This window comes from Chroicocephalus ridibundus, chromosome 13 (genome assembly GCF_963924245.1).
Source record: "Chroicocephalus ridibundus chromosome 13, bChrRid1.1, whole genome shotgun sequence".
Classification (NCBI taxonomy): Eukaryota; Metazoa; Chordata; class Aves; order Charadriiformes; family Laridae; genus Chroicocephalus; species Chroicocephalus ridibundus.
In genome coordinates, this window is record NC_086296.1 from 3,175,646 (window position 1) to 3,196,195 (window position 20,550).

General features: G+C 47.8%; 1 protein-coding gene across 1 annotated transcript in view; it reads right to left on the bottom strand.

The window, feature by feature from the left end:
- The window catches only part of GRK3 (G protein-coupled receptor kinase 3), a 78,378-nt gene extending 60,619 nt beyond the window's left edge, over positions 1–17,759 (bottom strand). The window contains exons 1-2 of the mRNA XM_063351494.1: positions 17,416–17,759; positions 14–90 (exon numbers count right to left, since the gene is read on the bottom strand). Of these exons, the coding sequence (XP_063207564.1) occupies positions 14–90; positions 17,416–17,528 (190 nt within the window). The 5' untranslated portion in view covers positions 17,529–17,759. The remainder of the gene's footprint in view (positions 1–13; positions 91–17,415) is intronic.
- Positions 17,760–20,550: the final 2,791 nt, after the last annotated feature.

The following is a 20,550-nucleotide window of genomic DNA, read 5'->3' on the forward strand; positions in this document are numbered from 1 at the left end:
AACTATGACTTACCAATTTTCTGATGAAAGATCTTGTCGAAGGTTAATTCACCCCTTTCCTCAAGGTATTTCTGCATAACACTGCGGATACTGGAAGAAAAAAAGAAGAGTTACTTGAAACTGCTTATTTCAAACCGGATCTTTAACATACTTTGGAGAAAAGGATCACTACAACGAAGCACCAACGTAAACGACTCATGCCAAATGAGATACCACTGCCCATCTACTGCATCAGCTCACAGCAGGACAGGCAGCCTGCTGCTCTCTCTAAAGACCACGAGAGTTCATTGCACTACAACCATTAACGTCAACCGGCCTGCAGAGTGACTGCTGACTTCATAGAATCCAACATTGCAAATTGTTTTATGAAAATTCAGTCTTCACCTATGAATACCTTTCCAGGCATCCCCTTACTAGCCTATAATTAGCCTTGCAGTCTCGATACTGTGATTTTGAAGGGGTTTTTTTTGGAGTTCTTGGAGTTTGAAGTACAAAATAAAAATCACTTTTCCCCACTGTAAAAATGAATACTATCCAGTGTAGAATATTAGGAATATCAGTACTTATTCAGTGTAGAAGAGACATAGCTTCTACATTTCAAGCTTAACATATCAATAGCCTACACCACACGGCGTGATGTTGCTAGAACTCCCCTTCAAGAATCTATACTTATTAGATAAGGTTTGAAAATACTGCAAACGAGCACAAATTGGAGAAAAAAAAGCCATGGGTGACTGCACATAGTTCCGTTCACTGTGTGCCACAACAGAAGCGACAGCACAACAGTTTAAAGGAGAGCCCCCAAGCTTCGCCCAGTGGGGTTTTTATCCCAGTTTGATATTTGCGGAGGGTAGTACGGGGCTGCCACTAGGAGCTGGAGCACCAAAGGCTGGTTGTTTTTCCCCAAAACCAGGAGCACACCGACCATTCCCGGTGGAGCCCTGGGCTGGCCCTGCCTCGGGCGAGCTGAGCCCTGGGGTCACAGCCCTCCCTCCCCAGGGAACACTCTGGCCATCGCTTCCTTTCTTTATTCTTGTGTCAGGTTTTAGCTTGCACCTTGTAAAATAAACGTACAAGTCAATCAAAGCTACAGCAGGCTGTTAACACTGCAGTTGCCATATATCATTTAGAAAGTGAGCCAACATAAGCTCCATTAGGCCCCTAGCTTGGCTGCAGCGCACTTAACATCTACTTTGCCTAATTTATAATGTCACAATCACTCATTTAAACCACATTAACAAAGATTTCCTTTATTCGTCAAGTAACCTCAATATTCATTTTAATATAATGCCTATAAAAATTTCATACGGGCAACAATACAAGCACATAAATTTCAAAATCAATGCAGCCCAGCAGTACTGTGCCTTGGTAGAACAACTATATTGTCCAAGTATTAAGTCAAAATTCCACTAGACGTTTTCTGTCTCCCATTTTAAAATTGATATTTTCATACATACCGTTTACTTTTATTAAAATAACCACAAATATGCTGTACAAAGTACTCATGCCCTAAACAAGATGGTTAAATATCGCTCACGTTGCTGCAGAAGGAAGACTGGGCACCCAACCCTTGTGAAATGCTCCTGGAAAACCTCACCAACATCAACAAGCATCTCTTCCATCATCTTTGAGGGAGGAAAGTATTCGTGCTCCTCCTCAAATGAGGACCCGAGGCATGAAGTCTGAATGACTCGACCAGAAAAAAGTCTGTAATAAAAGCCACGAAATTAACTCGAAGGGCCTGAACTCCAATCTGGGAAATTATTCTATGAATAGTTGTTATGTCTATCTCAAAGCCCCATATGGAACACAGATCTATGAACACCGTGATCCAAAGCGAGAACTCCGGAGGCTAAACCACCACATCACGCTAAACAAGAATTGGGAGGGCTAAACGTTGTTAATTGGGTTCCAGACTATAAATTATTCAGTGACGAACTTGCTAGTCTTTTTTATTTGTTCATTAAAAACTAGGTCTGCTCTCTGTGTATTTTTACAACCTGAACAAAATACTGATTTCAGATGAAGAGGAAGCAGTAATTAGAGATCACGTTCCGTACTTGGGAAAAGCAAGGTAGTAAAATAAAATTTATCATATAATTGACAGAATTGCAAAACTTGGCTGGTTTATGGGTAGATTTTTAAAAAATATGTGTCCTAGCTTAGCATGTTTAAAATGGTGACTGTAAAACCTAATTCTTTGCTTAAATCCATGAATGTTAGCACATCAATGGCAAAATACCTCTCATTGTACTGAGACCTTGGACACAGCAGCCCTGGGCCATGGAGCAGAGCGGTGGGGCTGGCAGGAGCCCGGGGACAACCAGAGGCTCAGGGCAACCTTCAGCCCAGGAAGGTTGGGGAGATGCCTTCGGCTGTGCCCGCTCCTTCCCTCCGCATCCCTCTTCTCCCAACCACACCTTCCCCTCGCCTCTCCGGGCTTTCAGGAGGACCACTTAGAGATGAACACGGTGTGCGTCACCAAAGACCGCAAATGTCCCTCTCCTCAGCCTCCTGGTCGCCCCGAGCCCATCAGCGCTGCCCATCCCAGCGCCTGCACTCGGAGCGCTCTTCAGCAACGTCCCGTTCCCACTGACCGCCAGACCATTAGTAACATAATAAGCCTTTTTAATAATAACGACATCAAGAAAGCTTTCCTCTGCTCGAACAAGTGCACTGCAAGAAATTACATAAACGCATCCCAGTCTAGACAAGGGGAGAAGATAATGAAAAATTTAACGTATGACTGAAGTGTCCAGGAAAACACTCCGATTGTGTAACGCACAAATCTCTCCAACGCTTCGGCTCCTCTCCCTTGACATCTAGTACTTCTGGTCTGATGGATAACATGTCAAAGGAACAAAACGTTTTTGCAGCTACAGAATCTGAACAAATCCGTAAAATGATCACAGGCTACGGAGCCCACACTGCATTCCAGCTTCTAAACAACAGACTTTCACCCTTTCAAAATCATTGTTCCTTATCCATATACGAATAAATAGGAATAAATTACATGGCGTGGATTATGACTACCCAGAATAATCAACTTCTAATTCTCACACGGAAGTTAAAGGTAAAAATCCTACTGAGTTCGAAAGAAACGTAGCAGAATCCATGTATCCTTCAGAAGGATGGAAAATTTTAAAATGCAGCCTAGCGCATTCCACAAACAGGAAGGAAGGTTCCCTCTCCGCCTTTTTATATCGCATCATTAGTTGCCCTTCACGTAAACAATCTGGGATTAAAAGCTGCGTTTCACAGAAAAGTAGCCATTTCTAAAAAGCTTTCCACATCCAAAGATGCTTTCAGCGCAAACAATGCGCTAATGCGAGAAGTGGACTTTTTGCATAAGTCCATCTCAGTTCACAGCACGATCTACCTTAGCAGTAACACTCAAAGTAAGCCGAAACAAAAGCTGGCTGAAAACGAAATCCAGGGAGACTTCAGCAACAAAAGCATATCCGACTCTACTGTAGCAAAACCTTTTGTCCATAGATTTCTTTCAGAGAGGAAGAAAACAGCAAACAACAAAAATGCCAGAAACGCGCCGTTTGCTGTCCACACGCCACAAGTAGACAGAAATAACAGGACAAGTATATTTAGGGGGAAATCAAAAGTCAGGTTTAAAATTTTATGGAGAAATGCATTTTGGGCTCTGGATACCTCTTTGCTGGTTTAACTGGGACCACATTTAAGCGCGTACCCAGGAGCAGGGCACAGCCCAGGGTACCCCAGCACCCGGGCCCAGGTCAGCCGGAGAGAACTAACGCAGCGGTGAGACGGTAAAGAAGTTTTGGGAGAGGTTTTTAATTGCAAATAAGACGAGCACCTCGATCCCCGGCAATGCAAAGAGCACCCACGCAGGGTCTCGCAGGTGCGCAGGACTCCTGCAGCCCCACGGGAAAAGCTGCCCTTAAAGAAAGGGCTGAACAAAAACCCCGGGTTTGTCAAGCTGCTCAGAGCGCACTGCCTGCCCAGAAGCGGGAGGAAAGATGACTATCTGTGTCGGCATCAACCATAAACGCTGTGAAGAGCGCAGGTCGCTCTAACCTGGCCAGCTCCTCCACCGCCCCACAGAAGGGGTTTATTACAAGCCTCAGCTCATAAACTCCGTTAAAAGGAGCTTCAAGCTGCCCCTTGAAGCTCTAGTTACTATCGCCAGCATCCTGGTCTTCCAGATTTGACCAAAGAAATCCACTGAAAAGCAGCCTTCAAGGTTAAAATGCGTTCTGTAATTAAAAGGTTCTCGCTGCCTCCGAGCGCGCGTGGTGGCAGGCAGTCTGGCAGGGCACGGGCAGCAGTCGTGGCGCCAAGGTCGGTACAGGCAGAAAACGCTGACTTGAAAACACGTCTTCTGAAAAACTAAGGAAGAAAACATATTATGTTCTTTTTAACGCAGAAGAGGACATGTGCATCGCTCATCCGCAACCCTCCCTCTCGGGCAAGCTACGCCAGCAGCTGCAAACCAGGAGGTGCCTTGGAGAGGGAGCTCACCCCAGTGCCAGCATCTGCCCTCGGAACCACACGCCACGGCCGACGGCGATAGTTTCTTCCTGCTGCACCCCTGCCCAGAACATCAGTAATATCCTGTGACTCCAAAGGTACGCAGAAATTAAACTTTGGCGGGTGTATGACTGCATCCGCGCCCATGGGACGGCCACCGGAGCCCCAGGAACAGCCCATGAGGCACCCGGACCACGACCACAAGAGATGTGGGCGTATGCAGAAACTAGAAGTTACGGAGGAGAATAAAATAAACAGCATTTGCTTTGACGTTTCCTAAAAGTTCTGCTATTCATTTCCAAGATGCACGGATTTTGTCCCCGCGGGTCTGTTATACTCCATTATGCAGGAGTTCTTTAGAAAGCATCTCGCACCTAGGAAATGGGAAGGGTATAAAGAAAGATGCAACGACATGTGTCCATATACACACTCTTACTACTGGAACTAGATCAAGAAGCTACTTGCTACTAGCCTTCTCACTACTGTATCTTAAAGAAACTTTTAATTATTTATCATAAAAGCACATTATTTTCTCTTATAAATCAATAAGAGTTCAGATTTGTGTGATATTATCTATCGTACAGATGCACACATGCACACCACGGTTGAAAAAAAAAATATTTGGCCTTATCCCAAGCATTAAGGAATCATACCTACATTAAGAAAGCGCAGTTACACTCACTAATATATTCACCTATAAGCTGAAAGAGAAAAAGGAGAACAGAAAAACAAAACAAGAATGAAATGGCAGCTTCACAGAGGCTGGCCTGAGGGGAGCAGAGTTCAGTATTTAACTCTACCAACATTTCCTGTGTCATCTTGAGCAAGTCATAAACATTATCTGCCTCAGATTCCCAGTCTGTAAAATAAAGCGGTATTTCTTTTTTTCCTCCTCTTTGTCGTACGGACAGGTATCATCCTTCTGCCATGTGCCTGGACCCAGCACACTAAGCTCCTGATGGCTCTTGGCACGTCCAAAAACTACTCAAATGCTAGTAATTATTTCAAGAAAATGCTAGATATTCAGCAATTGAATTACCACTGCCTTTGACTGCCAACCTCCTGCACTGCCCCGCTCTCTGCGCTTCAAGCATCCCGCTCCCACACTGGACCTTCCATTTATTCTTGTCTGCTTTCTCCTCTTCCTTCTTGTTATCACTCCTTATCTCCCCTTCTCAGATCTCTCTCTCAACCTGTTCTCACCTTGCTTTCCGCACCGTATTTATCACGGCGCCTCATCCCATCCAGCTTTCATCTCCGCTTTCTTCTCCGCTTTCTCTTTCTGCACAACGGCCCGCGCACGGGGAAGCCTCACAAAGCCAACAAAGACCTTAGCTCGCCCGCAGTCAGAAAATAACTAAGCTCGCTTAGACCCAATTTCAAACGAGAAGAAAGTCTGAAAAAGTCTGAGGCATAATACTACCCATGCGTCATTAGTAATACAGCTTCTCCTTAGAAGTATTTTTACTGAGGTTTTGCAGAGCAGGAAAAAAAAACCAAAACAAGTCACACAACAGAAGACGAGCGGGAGAAGGAAAGAAACACCTCAAAGAGTGAATTCTGTGTGACTGATTACTAATGATGCTATTATTTTCTTGGAATATGTTCACCACTGGCATGAAATACCTCTCCAGCTGAACAGAAAACTCCCCGGGAACGAGACTGGAAACTGGAATGAGTCACTGCACCACAGCCCCCAGGTCAGCTTAACACACCACTTCCAGGGGGAAAGCGAAGGGCAGACGCTTGGTGCAACCAGTCAAAAAAGAATTAGCTTCCCTCCAAGACGAGGGGTAAAAAAATAGTGAACATATCACAAACATCACAAACCATTCAATCCGTTTATTTTTGCTTCCTCTCAGACTTGTACCCAGTTCAAAGTTCAGCAGAAGTCAATACTTCTCCAAACGATTTTGTTCTCGAACGCTGTAAAAGGCACTTTACACCCTGCAACTTCTGCTCAAGCAATTAATGGGGCAACTCGAATTCCCAGCATATAAAGCCAGAAAGGGCCGTTAGACCACCTAATCTCATATATTTATCTATGACTTGTAAAATTCCACAGTTGAAGAGGAAACAAATCATTAGAAGACTGTGAAAAAAGATTTTTGGACAACAATGAAATAGCATGGAAAAAAACATGTTCCTGTTATTCTTTTACTTTCGAGCATCCTATAATGTTACTAGAACATCCCTGACAGCAATGCAACATCCAATTCGTTTCATTATTTAATAGAGAACTAAAAGTGACCGTTGGTGTTACGTTAATTAGCGCACATGCTTGTTCTAATATTAGTCTCACCAGCTGACAAATCCAGTAGCCCAGCCCAGGCAGGCGCATGCCCCCAGGGGTGGGGGGGCACACACCGACATACACATCACCACCAACCCACCCCAGCCAGCCTCGTGCTAGGTGGCCCACCGGGCAAGAACAGGGCTCTGCCACCTTCTATCCCAGTTTCACCCGCTTCTATCCCATTTTCCGTCTCTAAAGTTTAAGTCTAAACCCACTGCCAAGTCGTTTCACTACACTGAACTAACGCTCTTATAATTGTCAAGGATGATTAATAGCATATTGCACCCCAGAAGCCTGTTTGCGATGGAAGGGATTAATTCCCCACACAACCCCTTCTCCGGTGCGTGCAGCTCATCCAGGAGACAAAGCAGCTTCACTTATGCAAATTGTATTAATGGAGAAAGTTTACAACAAGGCAGCCAAATGCAATAGCTATGCAGCTACAATTTAGAAAAACGCACTTAGCCTCCTGTTCCTTGAGGATCATTTGCATTATCATTGCTGAAATCTGAAACTAATATAAAAGCTTCTAAGTACATGAATTTTTCAGGAATAATTACACTGAATTGTAATGTCAAGGACTTGCCCCTCCACCAGAATGCTGCTACTGAGAAATTACAAGACAGAGAAATCGGAGCAAAATCACATCTTCCCGTTCCTACTGCAATTAAGTAATTTGTCAATCATAATTTTTTTTTTAAAACAAATAAAAAATTACTGAAGGCGTGCCAGTTTTTTTTCATCTTCCCATGTCTCCAAAATGTTTAGAGCCTTCTTTAAAAGTAGCGTGCAAGTATAAACATTAACTGAGTTACCAAAAACTACGGCCAACGTTGACTGAAACACACTGCATTCGCCCGTGATTTATTTATTCATTTATAGTCTCAGGATGCACTTTTACAGAGACTTAAATGTTTATTCGCACTATCCAAATCCATCAAAAAGTTGCTAAAATTGGACCAAAGATCCTGCCCCAGAGGCCTCTGAACTCAAAGCGTGATGGGGTCAACAAGTACAATTCAGAGCAGTGGCAGAACGGCACACAGCCATTACAGCCAAGATATTTATTTTTTTGCCCTTTATAAGAGCGCATTTAGAAGGTTTAGTGATGCAAGACCAATCAAAAGTGAAACTTTTTGGAAATACTGGGCCTAAGAATCTCTTAGATTCTTAGATCTAGATTCCTAGATTCCAGATTCCTAGAACTTCTCGGGACTCTTTCAAACAAGTTAAAACTAAAAAATACTTCCCGTATTTCCCCCCCCTCCCCCCGGAAGAAACACCCCCCTTTGAAGAGGCGAGCATCCCCCAGAGCCTGCATCCCAAACACCGCAGCAGCACCTCTCCTAAAGCAGAACAAAAACAGAAGCGTAAAGTCATCTTCAGTGATTTTTTTTTTTTTTTTTTGCTCCTCATCATGCGTTTTAACCTGGCAGTTATTTTGAGGTCCCAGAAATAAGGAGGAGATGTGAAGGAAGTAACCATAATCATTAGATCAATTTAGAAAGAAGACTGGGCATACCTGGGGTAAAAAAAAAAAACAAAACAAAAACTCAAGAGGACTGATACACAGAGACATGGACTTGCTTAAATGTGCCGATGAACAGAATGCGATGGGAAAGACAGAGGGATGCCATGCTTCAGAAAAATAGGAGATGATGAGAAGACTCGGAAAGGAATGTCACCTGCGAGGCACTGCCTGGGCTGTCCTTACAGCTCGCCAAGGATGGGAATCCAAGCCAGGAAAGCCAAAACGCTCCAGGGCAGTCGGCAAAATGCCGTCCGACCCGACTCCCTCCAGATCCTCTCTGCTCCCGGGACAGCCAGGCTTATCCTGCCAGACACTTGAGGCCTCAAGAGTAAAATACCAACCCACATTTTGTCTTATTTTCATTTCAAGTTCCGTTTATTCACCGAGCTTGCTTTACCTTCAGAAATTAAGACAGAGATGTAATAAACAGAACATCAGCCAGAGCTGGCACATGGAGGGTGCATTCTGCACCCTGCCCTTGGGAGAAAAGCTCTTCCTCCCAGGTCGGAAGAATTTATTGGGTTCCCCCGTGCTTTTTAATTTTCTGGGAGGGTACGTAAGCTACTGGGAGCTCTTTTCTCATCTAAACGCTACGCAGAGGTAGCAATTCCTCCTGGGCGAGGAGCACCCATCCGTTCCCAGCTCCATCCCACATCCCCACCATGTCCCCAGGCTGCAGGGAAGTGCTGGGAGGTCAGGGTGCAGCCGATGCTCGTCAGGTGCATCCCAAACCCGCTGCCGCAGCTGGCCTGAATTCCTCTTGGCCTTTAGTGAAGGCTTTGACTTGCACAGCTCTACCAGATCCTGAGAAATCTGCCCTTTCCCCGGTTCCCCTCTCAATAGGACATGACACATGCTGACAGGACAAATTCCTGGCGCACTGGAAGAGGACTGGGGGGGGTCCTATATAGAAGCAATTTCTCCTAAGACTCTCAAAAATTTTACCTATTTATGCAAGGCACGTTTATATAGGTGTTTATTCAGTATCAGAACGACTTTCTTGGAAAAAGTAGTAAGCATGGGGTGAAGCTCTTTACGTGGAAAACAGCTGTATTTTCTAAAGCTAGAAACTGCTGCTTTTACCTCAATTTAGTTCAATTAAATTATGTGAATCAGTTTATGCACCTGGACCTGACGGCTCCTGATAGGTTTTTTTCTAATTCTATTAATTACCCCCAAAAAATGCTATTATTGATAAGAAGATTAAACCAGGCCATTCCACATGATTTCACCAGAACACAAACTAAGAGCTGCAGACGTTCATCTCCTGATGTTGCAGTTCCAGCATTTTGCTGAAAACATTCCAGAGGAGAAGGTCCAAGCACTGAAAAGCCATCCTACCTATAAAAGGAGTAACAGCTATAAAGTTTATTAATTTTACTGGGAAGACAAACCCGCCTGTAGGTATCTCCCACCAGAGACACCAAGCGTGCTCCGCGTGCCACAGCTCTGCTCAGCTCTCTCCAGAGGATGCTCCAGCCGCGGCTCCAGGCTGGTCCCGGCATCGGCACCCACAGACCATCCGCATCAGGCACTAGCTCCGCATGGGATCACACAGATGCGTTATACCTAGAACGCAACATCACATGACGGAAGCTTTCCCCAGAAATGTCCCTAGAAACATCCCTCTGCTTTTAGCACATAAGTCTGCATGCTGATCTCTTCCCAGATCACCCTCATTTACCTTTTTTCTTAATTAAGGTAATGACACCCAAGGGAAAGTCTATATTTCAAAACATAAGCTTCAGCCTTACAGCAACCCCACAGGAGAACTAATCGGAACATCTCTCTTAAGGCCAGATCTCTTTCATAGAATCACAGAATGGTTTGGGTTGGAAGGGACCTTAAAGCCTATCCCGTTCCACCCCCTGCCCTGGGCAGGGACACCTCCCACCAGCCCAGGTTGCTCCAAGCCCCGTCCAACCTGGCCTTGAACCCCTCCAGGGATGGGGCAGCCACAGCTTCTCTGGGCCACCTGGGCCAGGGGCTCACCACCCTCACAGCAAAGAATTTCTTTCCTCTGCCCCAAGACACTCCAAGTACCCTATGCCCAGGAGCTGGGACAGTCTCAGGCCTCCACCGCTTATCTGAAGCTCCAAAAATCCAACTTCAAACCCCGCATCTGCCAAACGTTCCTATGCATTCCTATAAGTGAGTACGTCACTTATTTTCTACTTGGCTTAGCTGCTGATCTGTACAATGTAGGTAACGACAGAGCCCTTCTTCCAAACTCTCATTTCTCATCTATTAAAGCTGCAAGGGCTTTGCAACAGGACCTTCGTCTCCCCATGCGCTTCTGCATAGGCCTGTCTTTTATTAAGGTATCAGACACTGCAGTCACACAAATAAGGACCTGAATTCCCAAGGGAGACAGCACCCAACCCATGCGGAGAGCAGCATCCGCAGCAAGCGGGAGCCCTCCTACACAGGCTCCTACGCTGTGATGGTCCATCCCCATCCCTAAAACACATATTTTTCCTGCTAAGAAAGTACTGTAGTACAAAGCTAGTGAGATCACAAGCAAGTATGCTTTGTTAGCAGCCCTGGCTTTCCCTATGTATACTAAACGATATTGAGAAAGCCATCTTTTTACTACCTTCTCACCAAACACCTACTGACAGCAAAGTTAGGAGGCTGAATTTCTAAACAAAACTGAGTTTTTAACTACTCTGCCACCTCTACTCACCCTGAGCAGGACAAACCGAAATGAGAGACATTCGCCACCTCAGAAACAGCAGTCACGCTAACTAGATGGCGATGCTGTAGGAAGTAGAGTAACATGGAACAACCCCATTCAAATCATTTACTACCCGCTTCAAGAAAGTGTCCGGTGAACCATGAGATGCTCCATTTCACAGGAACACTCTGACCTTTGAGAAGTTCCAATCCACGGTGCTTGCCTCCGATGCTTACCTACTTCAGGTTCACCTACAGAACCCTGGTTCTCAGAACACTTGCCTGGTGTACACCACATTCAGCCATCTTTAGCTCTCACCAAGCTTTACTTCCTTTACTCTTTGCTCAAACGTTCAACTCAAACAGCAGGACAGAGCATAGCTCCAAAATAATAAATCAGTTTATAAAACCATTTCATTTAGAATCCTTTTTCCTTCTGTAGCTTCACAAATTACAGGTCGATGAAACCACTTCGAACAGTTTGAGTGTCCTGCAGGCCGGTTTTAAGTTCTTACTTCAAATTTTTCAAATCAGTTTTTCGTAAATACTGGAAACAGTATAAAAATACATCAAGCAGGAAACAATCCTGCTTGATGCTAAAAAAAAAAAATTGTAAATGTCAAACAAAAATCTAAACTGTTTTGAAATTTTAGACAGTGAAGCTTAAGAAGTTCTACTAAAATGATTTACAGTCATTATTGCCACAAGCAGATGGAACAAGCTTCAATAAAGTACCACCACCTTACGGAGCTAAAGTTACTGTGACACAAATTTGTCTGAATTAACTGTTAGATCCTTAATCCTCCACATCATCTCCTATTTAATTCTGCACTCATTGGCACCATTTCTGTGCAAAGCCCGGTAAAAGCATAAGCCTCTGCAAAACCGGGACCTACTTTTTTCTGGAAACGGGAAAACAGCACTTTTAAAGATTTCTACCATTTGCATTCAGATAGTGAGAAAGGAGCATAATATAGCACAAGGCTTCCTGGAGCTACAACATTCTCCAAACGACCCACACATAAAGGAGGAATTTGGGGTATCAACATCATTGATGAGACCCTGTTAGACCCTGCTGTGCCGTGTCGGGGACCAACACCACGAAAAGGCATTCCAGATCCCACACTTGCCATGGGAGACAAGGGAATCATCATGGAACAGTTTGGGTTGGAAGGAACCTTAAAGGCCACCCAGTGCCACCCCCTGCCCTGGGCAGGGACACCTCCCACCAGCCCAGGTTGCTCCAAGCCCCGTCCAACCTGGCCTTGAACCCCTCCAGGGATGGGGCAGCCACAGCTTCTCTGGGCAACCTGGGCCAGGGGCTCACCACCCCCACAGCAGAGAATTTCTTCCTGAGATCTCATCTAAATCTCCCCTCCCTCAGTTTAAAACCGTTACCCAAATGGATGGAAGGAGGCAGACAGGAAACACCACTGGTAAACACGGCAAATGCTCCATCAACACCGCAAGCCCTAGCAAATTAATCACAGTCAAACTTCATAAGCTTCACAACGGAAGAGCGTTTTAATGAGGGATTCAGAGGAGGCATTTTGTGGACCTGATGGCAAGGAACAGCATGGAGCAAAACAGGCAGTGGCTCTCGGCTCATGGAGGGGAACACCGGGAGACGGCAGCACTGGCAGCTTTCAAAACCATGACACCGAGATGTCATTGAAGAGATGCTCAGCAAACTAAATGCCACCTGCAGAAGCCCAACACTGAACAGTAAGCGGGAAGCAACAAAGAAGCACCTAGAAACATGCAAAGGGATGACATGAGCAGAATAGCAACAAATATGAAAATTACATGAACAATTGTCAGGAAAATTTTCTTAGAGACAGCACTCTAAATGAGTAAGCACAACAAGAAGGCGTTAAATAAAGCCAGAGAAAATACCGTCGAAGTAACTGAGACTGACAGCAGAGACAGAGGAGTTTCAGCCTGTAACTGAGAGATATTACAGAAGTTTCAAGAGGTACAAGAACACGCTGAAGGACATATCAAAGAAACAAATGAAATTCAGAGAAAGAGGATAGTAATGCCAAGAGAACAAAATTGAAAAAGCAACAGAGGAGAGAGTAATGATGCTTAACTCCTAGAGGGACATGTCGCTTGGGTTTCGCCAATATTCAGCGCTGTAACAGGAAGAAGGCGAATCACAAGTAGCTCAGGATGGAATTGGAAAAGAAAAAAGCAACCTCCATGCATTCGGTGAACCTCAATTAGAGTTGCAAACGAGTTAGTTTGAATACTAGGTAAGAAAGCAAAGGGCACGTCACAGACTAAACCGCCCCAGCAAGAAGCACCTGGGGCACCAGCATGTTGGCCTTCACTTCCAGAGGTAAAGCGAAGATGGGATGGTAACTTAGAAAAAATGTAACGTTAAACGTGTGATTTTTAAGAAAAAAGGGACTGAAACATGCCTTTTTTTGCCCCCCAAAAGGGACAGAATTCAGAGGAAGACGGGAGACCAAAGAAAAAGGTTGAGAGAAAAACATGAATTAACTTGAAAGCAAGGGAATTACTAAAATAAGCAGGTTAGAAAAGGTAAGATGAGATAAGAAACACCTACGACTGCAGCGAGAGGAGCGGGAGAGACGCCTGGGCAGATGCATGCTATGTTCTGTTACCATGCCCTTGGTATTTGTACACCAAAAGCACCCTAAGCTTACGTGATGTTTATAGCAAGGAAGCTTTAATGTTAACTTTCCTGGCGAGGCCGGCCGCCAGCAGCGTGAGGACAGACAACAGTGCCGTATGCAAGCCCTGCACCCTCTTTGATTCCAGTTATCTGATTTCCTGGACCATTTTTTCCTCAACTTCTTGTTATGCAAATCCTTTACTCAAAACAGAAGGAGCTGTTGGCAAATAAAAACAGCTGTTAGATAATGTTCTTCCACTCCTTTTGACCAAAATAAGGGAAATCTAAAATTGAAATGGAAAAGGAAAAAAACTTCAGAAGTCTGCCGAATAAACCCAAAAAATTCGGAGTGTGGTTCATTTGCTCCGCTCCCCCCAAACTTAAAACAATACTGTAGAAAAAGATTAAGGTTTCAGATTTGCTCCTATTTCAATACCTATGTCTTCTTTCCCATTTTAGGTTCTATTTCTGCAGGTCACTCTGCCTTTGACAGCCCTTCTGTCCACCCATGCAAATCTACCCCCAAACCAGGCTTTTAAGAAGCAATGTAAAAGTGAAAGATATCGCAGCTTTCCCAGTTCTTGGCAAGGCTCTTAGGAACGAAAGGAGGAAACGCAAAAGGGAAGGAAAAGCAGATGACAGAGGATGGAAAAAGGGTTGTTTTGTTTTGGTGTTTTAACAAAACAAAAACACACTGAGCTTCTTCCTTAGGCAGTCTGGTCTCGTTAGCATTTTCTGTCCGCTTTCTTCCCAACCTGTGATATTGAACGATTTGGGTACAAAAACAGTCTGAGGATGCTTCACGTAAACTCAGCAATAATCAGCCCCACGGCCAATAAACTCTTCACTCTCGTAGTTTATTTGCTGCTAAGCCTTGGCCTGCAGCCTTGGAATTTATTCTGCCTGCACTACAGCTATTTCCTTGTAAACAGGAAGCCCCCTCAAATTTGCATTACAGTAAACTCATTTACTTCATTTAGTGTCAGCCTTATCTCAGAAAGATAAAACAGTGCCGACAGGTGTACCAGGCTCCCGCAAAGAGACAAATTCTAATAGAGGGGTAAAACCTTTGTAATATTTCTTGAGGAGATAACGCCAGCAGCACAGGACGCAGTGGTTGTCCGACAGAGATAAACCGACACCAAATGCATTCCTGCGGGAAGAGCGCTGCAATAAGGCCGAGATATTTATTTTCAAGCATGGATGTGATATTCCAGTGACCTTCCCGCTATCTGTCCCAATGACAGCCAGGAGCCGGACGCGAGGACACCCAGCATTACTGAGCTGTGCTCACGCTCCTCCAAGGAGCTGCTCTCACGCACGTGCAGAGAAATAAAAAAATTATTTGGAAAAATTGTTTGATTTCAAAATCATGTAAGAGAGGACTTTGTGTGTTGTATTTTTTTTACTGTTACTATATCAACCCGCATTTAAGCAGCCGATTTATGTAATTTTAAATGAATCACTTTGCCAGTGATGCAGAATATTTAAGTATACCCAACACACCATGTCTGCTTTAATGAGAGGGATCAAAAAAAACCCAACCAGAAACCAGCATGAAGACATCTGACACCAGAATAACGGTCACAATTTCCTACTGCATGAGGAAATCCCTGGTTTCAGTTAGAAGCTGAGAAGTTCAGTCATTTCAAGCGACCTAGAGCCGTTTGTGGTCCCAGGCTTAGCTAAGTCTCTGTTCTCATTTATGTCCCCGCTTCCTCTCATTCATCTGCTGAGCTGTCTTACATGTCCCCCGTCCCATGGCACCCTGGCATCGCTTACAGCTGCAAACCTCTCCCTCCCTTAAGGCTTCTCACCTTCTTCACAGCACGACAGTCCGGGGGGGAAGGCAAACAAGCTTTTTCCTTTAATATTTCACGCAATCTGCAAACAGGTTCTTCCACATGCAGCTCTGGGAGCGAGGAGGCATTTCAGCCACCTAACCCTTTACCTTTCCTCCTACTCTGCTGAACTTCCTCCTGCACCTGGCTGCCGCTTCCCACCCTGCGGAGCCCCACGCGAGGGAACACAACCTCTCCCAACCTGGGGAAACCACCAAACATTGACACCACGCAAATCCTGGAGAAGGAGAGCAGAACGCCGCAGGTCCTTCAGGCCTCCTGCCGTGCTGCGAGGCTTCCGCCATGCTTTGCACAAGGGACATCGGTCCTGGCAGCAGATTTCCAGCCTCCCCAGAAGCGCCGAGGGTGCTGGTATCGCTCACGGTGAGGGTGCTGGTATTTCTCAGGGCGCTGGAAGGACTCCTCCTCTGCACCCTCTCCGCATCTCCACCTTCCACCTCCCCAGAGGGCTCGTGTCCCTGTTGCAAATGGGAGCACCATGGCACATTCCCGAGACTAAGGACACCAACAGAAATAACGAAAGCACTGATAAACGTAAAGCTACCAGCACTCCCAGTAAAGCATACTGTACCTCAAGCTAACAGCACAGGCTAAATTTTATAGATACTCATTATTTTTACAAGCATTTACCCATACCAGGAGAAAAACAGGCACCTTCAACTGTCCAGCAAGCCATCCTCAACCAGACCTTCAAAACAACGGCCAAACTTCTCCATCGGGGGTTTCACCGCCTCTGCAAGGGGGGGGGTGAAGGTGGGCTGGGCACCCCCCATGCCCCCCACCTTCCCCCTGCTCTGCAGCCTCCCTGCGCTACCCAGAATTCAGGCACAAAGGCAGAAAAAAAAAAAAAAACCTGAGTGAACAAGTGGGAAGAGGGCTTCGGTGCTCTCTCGTTCACGGCAGACAGCTTGGCTAGGCCACCAGCAGGCTTGCAAACTGCCGCCACATTTTACAGTCAATTTTGGTTTAGATCTTTTTTTCTGTTGCAATATTTTATTTGCTGTCTAAATCTTCTTTATATATATATACATAAATATATATATATATATACATACACACACAGGGAGCCATGAAAGGGAGGGAAAGCTTACTTTTAATTTCAGCAATAAACAAGTAAGCAACACTCAGGTGATTTTATAATGCGTGCATAACCAGGGACTGTCGTTCAGAAGAAAAGCTGCTTTTTCCCATCGAACCCCAAGAAAAGGAACCTCAGCGGTGTCCAGACACCCGTCCGCTCACCCGGCCAGACCCGTGGAAGCCCAGGGCAACAGAGCCGGCTGCTGGACTCAGACCTGCACCAGTTCATTGCTGTACGGCACCTCTGCTCCAGGAGCTGCTTGCTAAGAGAAAAACCTCTCTCCTGAGCCCGTCCTCCCTCCCTGCACCGGTGTCAAACCTCACGAAGCATCACCCAGAAAAAAAAAAAAATAATTAAAAAATTATATATAATTTTTAAAAAAATAATAGCTTTGCAGAATAAAACAGTGAGAGAATGATTCAGTTTGGGTTTACCGTTTTATTCAGCTCGCCACTTAAAGAATTTCTCACCCTCTGGATGAAGCATCAAGTTTAGGATGAAATAAACACCCGAAGAGCGGGGTGGGTTTGGGGGGGAGGGGGGGATTCCCCCCCCCCCGGGAGAAGCCGGCTTCTCCACATCTTCACCCACCTATAGACCCCCCCCTCCCAGAAGTTGTTCCACATAAAGGCCCCCAACCCGACCCCGCTGCTCGCCCCAGAGGCCGCGGGGTGCCCGGGAACGGCGGGGAGGGCCGGTGGCCACCGGACCGTTATGTTCGGCACCGCGGGATGGCCGGGGGGGGGGGGGACAACGGACGGACGGGCCGGGGAGGCCGCCGGGCCGGGGCCGGTCAGGGTCCCCGGGGGCCGGTGCGGGCGGTACCTGGGCTCGGGCAGGGTGATCTTCTTGCTGGCCCTGGCCGCCGGGGTGCTCTTGCTCTTCTCCATCGCCATCAGGTAGCTGACATCGGCCAGCACCGCCTCCAGGTCCGCCATGTTCCCGCTCCCGCCGCCGGGCTGCAGATGGAGGCTCCGCCGGGGGCAGCCGCCCCCGAGGCGGCAGAGGCGGGGAGGCGGGGGGGGAGGCTGGCGGCAGGAGAGCGGGCAGCTGAGGCGGGCGGCGGCGGCGGCTCCCCCTCCGCCGGTGCCGCCGAGCGCCTCCCGGGTGCGCCTGTGTGCGTGTGTGTGTGTGTGTGTGTGTGTGTGTGTGTGAGTGTGTGTGAAGGCGGCGGGGCGGGGGGGGGGCAGCGGCCGCCTCCCCGCCCTCCGCGCCCGGGGCTCGCCGCCGGCCCTGCGCGCCCTCAGCCCGCGGCCGCCGCGGCGGGCGGGCGAGCGGGAAACCCCCCCCCACCCCCGCCGGGCCGGGCTGGGACGGGGCCCCCCCGCCCCGCGCGGCTCCTCAGCGCTCGCCCGCCCCCGCCGGGCCCATGGCGGCGGCAGGGCAGCCCGGCTCGGCCCCCGCGGCGCCGGGCGGGCAGGTCGGAGTGCGGCGGCGGGGCTGGGCGGCCATGGGCGGGCGGCGCGGCCGCAGGGGCTGCCCGCCGGCGGCGGCGTGAGGGGCTGCGGCGCGGCGGCGCCTGCGAAAATCCGGACCTGGATTCCTCGGCGGCGGCGGGCGCCGGAGAGGGGGCGGGAGTTGGCGGGGGGACGGGGACCGGAGCGGGGGGAGCCGCCCGCGGGGATCCCAGGGAGGGGGACCGCGGCCCGGTGGGTCCCGCATCGCCCGCCCCACCGCAGGTGAGGGCCCGCTGCCCCCGCCCCGGGAAGCGGGGAGGACGGGGCCGGCTCCCGGTGCTGCAACCGGGGGGCAAAGCCCCCGCCAGGGTGGGTTTATATATCTTAAGTAACCATGGAGGGGGGAGCCTCGTTTATTGGCCTTAGACACGCCGTGGGGGCTCCCCCGGGATCCCCACGCCTCAGCCCCCGCCGGCATGAGGGTACCAGCGGGTTGGCCGCGTGTCCTTGCAATTTCCTCATCGTTTATCGAAATGCATAAGAAAAACGGGATGCAAATAAACGTCTGTGTGAAATGCCGTCGTTGAAACTCCTTTGCTGGCGAATCATGGCGCAAGATGAGTCCGGGCGCTGGCACCCAACGCCTGGGGTCCCCGGCCGTCCCCGGGCGCGGGGGGCTCCCGGCAGAGCCTCTCGTCCCCCGCTATCACTGTAGTAGTAGCTCTGCCGCAGCCAAGCAGATATGCAGATTGCAGCTTCTCTCTTCCCTGAATTTCGTCAAATATGTCATAAATAATTGGCTCAATGAAAGGCTAAGTCAATGACAAGTCTGAAGTTTAAAACTCAGCTTGTTTTGAGCTCTTTTCAAGTGCCGCCACTCCTCCTTCCTACGTCTTTGTGAAAGTTAATGATCTGATTAAAGGTAGGTAGAGTATACAGCTGGGAGGATTTCACCGTGCGGCTCATTATGAACCGTCTGAGAACCCGCTTTTTGTTGAAAATGTTAATTTAAACCAACGCCCGTTGCTGTCTGTGGAGCCAACCGGCACATACAGCTGTGCACCCTCATCAATGCTCGCAGAATTATTGCCTGATTAGTTGTAAATACAGAAGTGTAGACGGTGCCCCGTGCTGTAGCACGCTCATTTACCAACCAAGGCAAAACCCATGGTCTGCACCTCATTTTGAAGTTTTAAAATGTTTGAGTTTTGATGAGAAAGGCTGGCGTTGCCTCATGACGGGTCCAAAACTGCTTGGCTCCACTCTTAAAAGGGACATTTTAATTTGTTTAACCAGGAGTAAACATTTGTCAGCCTGGCCGCATCCGTGGCCTGGTTGCGTGAGCAGATGCGTGCGTTTTGCCGGCTCCTCCGAGGTGACAGCCGAGTTGCGGCTCCCGCAGCCCCACCGTCCCTCACCACTCACAGGTATTTCCATGGAGAGGGCGGGTTTTCGTTTCCCGGAATGTGAAGGTGCAAAAAGAAGGAACGGTGCTGCAGGGAGCTTGCGGGCGCTGACCTGATAGTGATGCTGAGCACCACCATCACGATGCCGCCGCACCACGGGGAGGAGAAGGCACAGAGAAACCCAGGGCTGGCCACCGAGCAGCTCGTTATGAACCATCTGAGAACCCGCTTTTTGTTGAAAATGTTGATTTAAACCAGCGCCCGTTGCTGTCTGTGGAACCGAACCGGCACATACAGGCATGCACTGCCTCGACGAAGAAGGCCCTTTCGTTTCCTAAAATATTTAAATGACTTCACAGTGATGGTGATAATAATAACGGCCCCAAAAATGCCACTTAGGATTCATAATGCTCTCCTTTTTACTCCGTGTAACGTACGCTTCAGAGACATTCTTGGTGGCAATTCCTGGGTGATGGCTAAGAGAAAAACCCGGTTAAGAAACAACTTCTTTCTGCCCTTGCGTTTCCATTGGTGCTGGCCGGTGTGGCGCCAGCAGCTGGAACCAAAACCGCGGTGGGTTGTAACAAAAGGTGTTCTCTTCACCATTTATTGAAAAAAAACGTATTTGCAGTGCGACGGGAGGTGGTGGCACAACCCTGCAGCCGCCCCTGCGCATCCCTTTGCAGAAAAGTCCCATTCCCCGAGTTACCATTCGGCTGTATCCCAGGATTAGCGTTTGTGTGTGTTCCAGGTGGGGGTTGCTTTTTTGTTGTGTGTGTGTGTGTTGTTTTATGCAGTGTGTGTTGGTTTCAGTGTTTGTGTGTAGTATTTGTGGGTGTTTATAAACAGTGCTCTGTGTGTGTGTATTCCCCTAGGTAAAGAAAACCCTGAATTAATCGATGCCGGGGTTAGCAGAGGTCAGAATATGATCCACTCACGCACGCTCTGAATGCACTTAAGTATCTCCTGACATTTCAGTGGATGCTGACTGATACCGTTCAATCAATTTAAACGTGTCTCGAGGCCTGTCTGGGCTGGAGCGCAGGGTTTTGCCTGCATCCATCGCAGCGCCAAGAAACCCTGCCTCCTCTCTTGCTGCTCCTTCCTTCCGAGGAGCGAGTTTCTCCTACCATCTGTGTAAGATTTAAATGTTTAAT